The 10,000-nt window shown below is 43.6% G+C and overlaps 1 protein-coding gene across 1 annotated transcript in view; it reads left to right on the top strand.

Moving 5' to 3' along the window:
- The first annotated feature begins 4,948 nt into the window (after positions 1-4,948).
- Positions 4,949-10,000, top strand: part of mrpl3 (mitochondrial ribosomal protein L3) — a 17,639-nt gene continuing 12,587 nt past the window's right edge. Inside the window, exons 1-4 of the mRNA XM_063184983.1 lie at positions 4,949-5,198; positions 5,387-5,568; positions 5,878-5,969; positions 7,058-7,156. Coding sequence (XP_063041053.1) covers positions 5,089-5,198; positions 5,387-5,568; positions 5,878-5,969; positions 7,058-7,156 — 483 coding nt within the window. The 5' untranslated portion in view covers positions 4,949-5,088. The remainder of the gene's footprint in view (positions 5,199-5,386; positions 5,569-5,877; positions 5,970-7,057; positions 7,157-10,000) is intronic.

Raw genomic sequence — 10,000 nt, 5'->3', positions numbered from 1 at the left:
CTTTAAGTATATAGAGATATGCCAATGTAATAGGTTGCTATGGGCACCTAACTTGACCAGGTTCCGGTCTGCCTAAAGGGGCCGGGCGTGTCATAATACTCCTAGCATTGAATAGAACAGTCCTTAGGTCTGCCTAGGTCTGCCTAAAGGGGGACCCCCCCCCCCCCCCCCTTGCAATAATAGAACCCGGAAACAATGGGCCAATGGAACCTCTCTCTCTCTACTCTCTCTGACTTCATTATCACTCTCCAGACGGACATATCGCCACATCCACTCGGACACTCACAGAAACTAGAGCTGTGCAAAGTGAATGGCCAAATGATTAAATGAAGCGAAGGACAGCACTCTTCAGATTTCTTCTTTGTTTATTCGCCCACGAAAACGTTGGTGGGCAAATAAACTAAGAAGAAATCTGAAGAGTGCTGTCCTTCGCTTCATTTATTCATTCAAGTTTTTGTGGGATTCAGCACCCAGTTAAGAATCGTTAAGTAGTCTATTTAGGCGATAGTGTGAGCGCGTCTTCTCCATTTTTTCAAAGTGAATGGCCAGCCTGTATATGTGACGGAGGTGCTCCTGCACAGGCCGCCCCCCTCGGGGACGTGAATCTGTCACCTCATCAACTACAACGGTCCGGAAATTGGAGTCACAGTACGATACCGCTGGACTTAAGGATCAGTCCTCCCGCCCAGAGGAATCGAGACTGTATGAGGCTTTGGGAGGGAGGTTTACTAACGTTCCATGCTAACTCTGCTAGTTAGCCTCCGTTATATATGGATAGAAACCATTTTAATTTTGTATTTCAAAAACAGTGCCATGTCACACATAGCCTCATGTTCTCTGTCCACTCTTTGAGGGTACATGTTGTCAGGAAATGAAATCTTAAAAAACAAAAAACAAATAAACAAACGAACAATAAATAAACAATAAAGTGTTTGTGTGAAGCATTAGCGCGTGGCTTTCCTTAGCCACTCAGTAGCGGCCGCTAGCCTATAGTATTTGCCTCTTACGAGCTCCTTACGACCTCATATAAACTTCCTTTACCTCTGCTTTGCACGCATAGACAAGCTAGACGGAGTCAGTCTGATGGCAGCTGTATATTGCCCGATATTTGTACATAGTGTTGAGGACCGAACAACCAAACAGTAATTTGCATGCCAAGTACAACAATAAGAATAAAAACTTGTCTCAGTTTTAGGAATTTATCATAGAAATACCTTAATATTATATTATAATAATGTATTAATAATTATCTAGAGATACTTGTTTGTGTTTCTTTTCTATAACTTTGTCCAAAATCCTTTTTGCTATATTTCGTACATATTCTTACGATGTAAAGGAATGAGGGGGCATGGAGTGGAGAAATGTAGCATTGTCGTTAGCCGTATGTATGTATGTGTGGAGGTGTATGTTTGTATGTGCGTGTGTGCAGTGCACATACAGTATATAATGTATAACAGATAGAGATGTACCGGATCCAAGATCCGGTTCTGGATCCGGCAGGATAATAGGGTTTTTCACAGGATCCGGATCCGGTTCCAGGATCCAGGATCCGGTAGCCGAGGCTTTTCAGTCAAAATAGTTTGAGCCAACGTGATAAAAAGGGCCCACGTGTGTGAGTAGGCTATGTGTTTCAACCCTTTCGTAGGATCCGGTATCCGGTTCCGGATCCGGCAGGATCTTAAGCAGTGGATCCGGTATCCGGCAGGATCCTAAAAATCAGGATCCGATGCATCTCTAATAACAGACATGTGTAGATGCCAGAGTGTGTGTGAATGTACAGTATATATATGAGGACTTGGACTACGATGCTGATGTACTGTATACATTTATTTTGCACGTCAACGATTAAAGAGAGAGAATCTTTCATGCCACCTCTTTGTCCCCTGTGTTCATTGTATCAGTAAAGCCTTATTATAAGGGATGAGTAAAAAGCATTGTAAAGCCTTAGTAAATAATTAACTAATGATGAACAAAACATTAAGAAATGTTTCTAAATGAATGGGAAATGTTATGCAAATATTTTATATTCATCAAACATTTACAAATTGTTTGTAAATGAATAACAATACTCTAGCCCTGCCGTGGCCAAACGGTAGGGGCACTACCATGCGGCTGACCCGGGTTCGATTCCTGGCCAGGATCCTTTGCCGTCCCGTCCCTTCCCCGTCTCTCTCTCCCCACTCGCTTCCTGTCACCACCTTTACTGTCCTATCATAAATAAAGTAAAAAAAAGACCAACAATAAAAAATAAAAAAAAGAATAAAAAAAACTCTGTTAAAAGGTTTGTAAAATCTTGACCGTATCATTTATAGACATTTTAAAAAGCATTAATAAAGCTTAGTTAATAATAATAGAATTTGGTAATGTTTTGTTCATTACTAGTTAATAATTTACTTTTTTTGCATCCCTTATTATAAAGTGTTTCCATTGTATCAAATAAAGATGCTGCTGTTGGAAGTATCAAATAAAGGGCATCAGCGATAAGGCCATTGCCATCTCTAGTGCTTAGTCTTTGATTTTGCTGTCGGTTGTTTTTTGTTTTGTTACAAATATGTGTTTGAATTGCTCACTTTGGGTGTGGGTGTGTGTGTGTGTGTTTTGTATAAGCTTCGGAGCATTTGTTTTTGATTGAGTCTTAGAAATGGCTGACTCAGTTTCTGCATTTGTGTGTGCGTGCGTGCCGTGTGTGTGTGTGTGTGTTTATGTGTCCTTGGACTTAGCTGACTCTAGCACGGACCAACTGAGCCTTCTCGAGTAATGTGAGAGGAGGGCAGTGTGTCTCTATGGACTCCAGCAAAAGCAATGCTGTTTCTTCCTGTCCACGGGGACGCAGCAAAGCCTCAGAAATCAATACACGTATAGCCTTTAAGTTTGTCATTGGCAATGGCAGCAAAGACCTAAAGTTTGGGGCCGCATTACTGATTCCTGTGCTGTTACTTCTATAAACTTTAGAGTAGTTTTAAAACAACCTCTACTGCGGTTCATAAATGGAAGGCATTTCTGAAAACTTCAGTGTGCACACTTCCAAGTGTACTATCAGTCTAATTTGTCATGCCCAGTGATTGGATACTCATTGGTGAACTCTGCGGAGTACCCAATCACTGGGCGTGACTAATAAAGAGTATCCAATCACTGAACGTGACTAATTGGGCTGATACACTTGGAAGTGTGTGCGCTATGGGGCACCTAAGTCTCCACCCCTTCCGGGCGGCTTATGGGGCTGGCAACGCGAAAACTTTTAACTGGGCTGTAATGGACTGATCAAAGCTATTTTCCGATCCACCTCGCATTTCCCCGTCGATCACACATATGCTGTGCCTCAGAATTAATAACAACCAATGGTGTGCTTGTTGACTTCACTTGGCAAGCGATTTTTGAGTTGTGTGTGTGCAAAAATATACAATTATTTGGACTACACAACAGATGTCGCATGTCCGACGTGCAGCCACTTAAGCCGCAGTGCAGCGGTAGGGTTGGCTGTGCCTCGGTTCACGTCAGATATGCGAGGCGCACGTGTAGTCTCTAACACAGTTTTGTACAAAAGCTAAAATAACGTTTCTTGCGTGTCGAACATGAGTGGTCTTACGACGCAAATCCAAACCTTTCAAATTCACTGTCACCATATGTGAAATCCGGAGCACATGCCAAACGGGATGAGGATTTAGCTTGACTCGCTCCATTAACTCTCATTTAAAATTTTGAGAGCTCCAGCCCCATGGATCGGAAGTAGAAGGGCGTGACTTAGGTGCCCCATAGTTTTGAGAAATGCCCAGAGGGTTTGTAACCCAATGTATTACTGCACAGTCCATTCCCCTCGGGGTTGCGAACTCACTACCTCGCCAATGAGAGTCACAGTACGATAACGCTGAACTAAAGGATTAGTTCGATAGCCCAATGCTACCAATACTATGAGTGCATCTTAATATGCCACCTTGCCTCCTCCACTTGCGCTTGTCTCCTCGCCCCGCCTCCTGGCCCCTCCTCCGTGGAGAAAACGATAAAGTTTCCCAGCTGTCAGCCTAGCCACAACAACTTTTGAGGGACTGTTTTTCATTCACCATCCCAATTGCAAACGAGAAAAAGACTCTACAATTGAGCTTTTGCAAGATATTGAAATATAATGCTGTTGTCAGTGATGTCATCATGACGAGAAGCGAGTGGAGGAGGCAAGTGGAGGAGGCAAGGTCCCATATTAAGATGCACTCTATATGAGGCTTCAGGAGGGAGGTTTACAAACGTTCCATGCCACACTCTGCTAGTTGTCCTTCGTTACATGTGCAGTGAAATATTATGTTGAATTTTGAATGTCTGAAGGCTCAAGCACATCTTTTAGCAGGGAAAATCAGCTATGCTGGAAAATGCATAGGCTACTTAAAACTTTCGACATAAAGACAGAGCCACTGAAGGGTAGGTAAGCCTATAGGCCTACTTCAGGTCAGTGGACAGGGTTGTATAAAGGCTACAATTAAGCATAATTATGAAATCATTAATCTACTCCATATTAATAATTATTTTGTATATCTGCAAATATTCCACAGTATTCTTTATACACAATGTGTGTGTATTCTTTATTAAAAAAAAGTGTGTGTGTGTGTGTGTGTGTGTGTGTGTGTGTGTGTGTGTGTGTGTGTGTGTGTGCTGTGTGTGTGTGTGTGTGTGTGTGTGTGTGAGAGAGAGAGAGAGAGAGAGAGAGAGAGAGAGAGAGAGAGAGAGAGAGAGAGAGAGAGAGACAGAGAGAGAATGCTGTACTCAAGTGTGTGTTATGTACAATAATGTGTATTGTCTTTGTGTATGTTTTGTATTTGTGTATTTAAGTAAAATGACAGACACGGTAATGTCCTCCGGGATGAAAAGTACTCTACTCTACTTGTTTGAGATTGGAAAGAAGTGCCGGAACCTTCAGCAAGAGCTCAGAAACCCTGCCGGAATTGTATCAGTGCTGGACCGGAAGTTGCAGAGGTGACATTTTCACAACAGGACAAATGCAGAATGAGAACGGCATGGGTACTTCGATAGCATTATAATGCCTAAAACGACAATTGCTTAAATCAGTGCACAATACAAAATCAATATATACATATTTCAGATATGGCCTCCTTGGCATGTAGGGCTTTTAGGATTAAGGATCCATTTCTTCGCGTAACACATGGACTTTCTGCTGCTCCATCCATAGTTCCAGTAACGTTAACCACAGAAGGGTAAGCTTCCTGGCGAGTGTGCGTTAATTTTTGTTAATTTGTGTATTGTATATTTAAAGGTCATGCATTTCAATGCATGCCATACCTATTGTGTCAACGTGTTTTCATTAAGGACTTCTGTCTTCTGTAAGCTCAGCTGTCACCTGTCACTGAAATTACATCGTTTCGCTGTGCCCTCCCTTTTCCAGTTTTGTGCCCGTTGCTCAGTTCGTGAGGACGATCAAAAGCACGACCTGGTTCGATGAGCACCTCACGGAAGACAGCGGCAAGTTCATGCGGCGAGAAGTCCGCGAGGACTTCAAACAGATGTCAGCAGACAGGCTCAACCCCCTGAAAGACGAGCCATGGCCCCGACAAGAGTGGGAAGAAGGTAGCGACTACTACGGGCACTGGAAGATTTTATATTTAGTTTTCTTTGCACTGCTGATTCGATACTAGGTGTCTGCTTTCTCTGCTTGTTTATGGATTGGATGATGACTTAAAGGGCTGACTGTTTATTTCCTTGATTGTGAGTCATTGAAATAGTTTCTTTGTTTGTGGGAGGAGTTTACAGTCTGTCATGAAATGAGTTCTTGGCCATGCCACTCTACCATACTGGGATGTTCTGCTGTAGTATAATTTGTCAATGAATGTAAAGAAATAAATAATAAAATTGCATTTTGTCAATTGTGTGTTCCAGGCAGTCGAAGGGTGGGGCTGATCGCCCTCAAGCTGGGGATGATGCCCATTTGGACTAAGTCTGGGGAGAGGCACGTCGTCACCATGCTTCAGGTACGGTGGCCTGTTGGGTGTACGTAGTGGGTCAACATAGAAAATGGTTTGTCATTTTTTTCCTTCGTCGTTTCTTTTCATTGATGATAAACGTTTTTGTTCCATATCTTGCAGCAACACAATTCAAAAGTTGTCCTCTCGTTTGTAATCAGGATGTTGGATGGGGGAATGCTCCCCAAGAGTTGCTCTGTGTTAGCTTACGGTGAGGACAAATGTGCCAGAGAAGTGGGCAACAGTGAGGCACAAGCCACAGGAGGACAGGAGGTTTTCCCTCTCCTCTAGAATAAAGGGCTCGTACACACACGCCGCTGCTAGTTACTCGCTCAGCGAATTAACTCAATAGAATGTCAATGTGTTCCAGCGAGACTAGCAGGCGAGTAGGCGAGTACTGTACAAGCGATGCGATGTGGGCGAATCCCGAGTTGAAAATATTTTATCTTCGAGCGACGCGAGTAAGCGAGTAACCAATTGGAATGCAATTGGAGTTCGGTACTTCTCGCCTGTTCATTGGCAGTTAAAGCCGCGGGAACTTTCAGTGAACGTTCCATGATAGAGTGGCGAGTTGGCGAGCAAGCGAGAAGCTAGTAAATAGCAGCGATGTGTCATGTGTGTACGGCCCTTAAGAGAGCAAACCTAGCATAGGTGTAATGTAATGTAATGTAAAAAGGCGTGCACAGATGGGGACGAGGTGGTGCTAAAGCACCTGCCCCTTTGTACTACTGGACCAAAAATTACCCTTTTGAAAGTTCTTTTTTTGTCACAATTTACGGTGGTACATTTTAATCCACAAATGCTTCTCGATCAAAAGCATGCGACAATAATGCACATTATATAATATATAGCCTATATCGCCTAGTAAGGCAGCCATAAGTTCCACATGCCCTCAACACCCCCACCCTCAGCACCTGCCCCCCAAAATGTGTGTGTGTGTCTGTCTGTGTCTGTGTCTGTGTCTGTGTCTGTGTCTGTGTCTGTGTCTGTGTGTGCTAGCGTGTGTGTGTGTGAAACCCATGAGGTGAGGTATTGTCAGTCATGCAGAGGTAATTGGATATTTTGTGTGTGTGTGCGTGCGTGCGTGCGTGTTCCAGGTTAAAGAATGCCACGTGTTGAAGCACCTGTCCAAGGAGGAGCATGATGGTGTTCGGCCAGCGCTGATGGTCGGAGGAAAGGACTGCTCGCCCTTTCATGTAAGACACACACACACACACACACACACGCAGCTAGGGCTGCACGATTATGGAAAAAATCTTAATCACGATTATTTTTTTGGTCAAAATCGATTATTAATCACGATTATTTATTATTTGCAGATTTTTTTGAAAATTGAAACAAGATGAAATATAACCAAGAATGAATTGTATACGGGATGAGCAAAACAAAATGAATTGTAATAATTATGTAAAGGCAACAGCATGAAACTTAGGTGGGCAGATTTCTGGCCAGAAACACCAGCCTGTCAGTATTTTCTGGCTTCAAGGACACTCTCAAAGGTAGGTCACTATTGCCACGATTGAAATCACGACTTCGATTTCACGATTTTATCACGATTTTCGATTATTTTCGATGAATTGTGCAGCCCTAACCACAGCTCATTAAAAGACACACAGATCCAAACGGTGCTGTAGATCATACCAGAGTTGTAAGAGAGGTAATCAGTTAATCAATCCTATATTTGAAGAGTTCAGATGCAAAAACCCCTCACTCCATTTTTGAAGACCTGCACTTCCATACTCCGTTGTTGGTTTGGTTTACATTCATGTACTTGATAATACATAGAAATAGTTATATTACATAAATAAAATAAAAAAATATGCAATTTTAATAACTTTGTATTAAATAAAAATGAATTAAGATTATTTTCTGAAATGGCACTTACAGGTTTTTGCATCTGAACTCTTCATTTCTCCTCACACACACACACACACACACACACACACACACACACACACACACACACACACACACACACACACACACACACACACACACACACACACACACACACACACACACAGCCTCATGCATATTCTCTTTCTCTAGCAATACTGTCACTCCGCCATTCTCTCCAAACCTTTTTAGCACCCCCCCAACACACACACACACACACACACACACACACACACACACACACACACACACACACACACACACACAATCCGTCATTCACTCCTCTCCTTTTTCGACACAGGCAGTGCTCTATTTTTATTCACTGCTTTCTTCTTCCCTTTCTCTGTCCTTTTCACCCCAGGTTTTTGTTCCTTTCATCTCTCTCTCCCCCCCTCTCTCCCCCCCTCTCTCTCTCTCTCTCTCTCTCTCTCTCTCTCTCTTCCTCTCTCTCTCTCTCTATCTCTGTCTCCTTGTGTGTCAGAAACACACACACACACATACCCATACATACACACACACACGTGTAGTTGTGGCTGAATAAGATGAATGGCAGCGGAACGTGTCTTGCTACATCCACACACACACACACACACACACACACACACACACACACACACACACACACACAGGCTACTGAATGAGCTGAATGGCAGCTGAGTGCCTTCGTCTCCCATGCGGAGGTGTGTGAATAAGAACTCTTGATTGCCTCAGTGCAGGAAAGGTCACAAGAAGTGTGTGCATGTGTGTGTGTGTGTGTGTGTGAAAGAGAGAGAGTCACAGAGAGAATGTGAGTGTGTGATTGTGTAAGTATGTGGTTGAATTGAGAGAGAAAGAGAGAGAGACAGAGACAGAGAGAGAGAGAGAGAGAGAGAGAGAGAGAGAATTAAAAGCGTGGGCAGGCTTATATGTGTGTAGAATAATGGAGTCTCTGCTTCTGAGAAAAGTGTCCTCTGGAAAAGTCTTCACTCTTTGATCTGTGACGTCTGTACCTAATGTAAGCCCCTGTTTGCTCTCATGCTTCATATTCAATAGTAGTGCAAGTGATGCGCGCACATCCAGTAAAACAGGAGCTGGATCAAACCAACGTGCGTAAAAGAAGAAAGAAAAATCTGCGCACGATTTATTGAACACAACGTTTCAACCTCAGGCGGTCGTCAGGTGTATATTGAAACATTGTGTTCAATAAATCGGTGAGCAGCAACAGTGTGCTGATTTTTCCTTCTTCTTTTAATTATGTATTCTGCACAGCAACTCAATAGTTTCCATATTTTCGCCAGTCTGTTGTTTCCCTAAAGGGACATTTGTTTTTCTCTCAAACCCTTTTCGTCGGTTAGCTGTACGATGTCTGGAGGAAAGAAAGACTCTTGCTATGCAACGTATTCATTATGGGAGAGTGTAGATCTGCCAAACATTTCCAAAGCTTTTCCTTTATTCTTCTGAAAAGCGAACGAGCCACAAAACCTTGTCTGACATTCAGATTGCTCATTGTTGTGGGTCGGACTGCGTGTGTGTGTGTGTGTGTTTGTTTGCAAAGGGAAGGGAAGGGAAGGAATCTCTGCTCTGTTTGGTCCTTTGAGGCCACCGTAGACGGTTTATTACCCTGCAGTGCACCCGGGTGTTCATTATGTTTGTGTGTGTGTTTGTTCATTGTTATTGGTGTGTGTGTGTGTGTGTTGTTGGCTGCTGTGTTGTCGGATGCCTGATGGCGACCTCATGTTTACAAATGAGACAACAAGCTTCTGCACAGAATACACTCCTGAACAAGAGCGAGAGAGAGAGAGAGGTGGAGAGAGCGAGATGGAGAGAGAGAGAGAGAGAGATGGGAGAGAGAGGGAGGGGGAGGGAGGGAGGGAGAGAGAGGGGGGGGAGATATATGGGAACTGGCGAGAGCAGAGAAGGAGGGAGAGAGAGGGGACGAGAGAGAGAGAGAGAGAGAGAGAGAGAGAGAGAGAGAGAGAGAGAGAGAGAGAGAGAGATGAGTAGAATAGAGACAGGGACTGGCAAGGGAAGCGAAGGAGCGAGAGGGAGTCCCAGAGAGAGAGAGAGAGAGAGAGAGAGAGAGAGAGAGAGGGAAAGAGAATGATGGGGAGAAAGGGATCAGGAAGTGGCAAGGAGAGGGAGAGTGGGGTGGCGAAGGTCATCTT

The sequence above is a fragment of the Engraulis encrasicolus genome, chromosome 20 (genome assembly GCF_034702125.1).
Source record: "Engraulis encrasicolus isolate BLACKSEA-1 chromosome 20, IST_EnEncr_1.0, whole genome shotgun sequence".
NCBI classification, from domain to species: Eukaryota; Metazoa; Chordata; class Actinopteri; order Clupeiformes; family Engraulidae; genus Engraulis; species Engraulis encrasicolus.
Note: the sequence above shows the minus strand (reverse complement) of the source record. Positions and strands in the feature narration are given on the sequence as shown.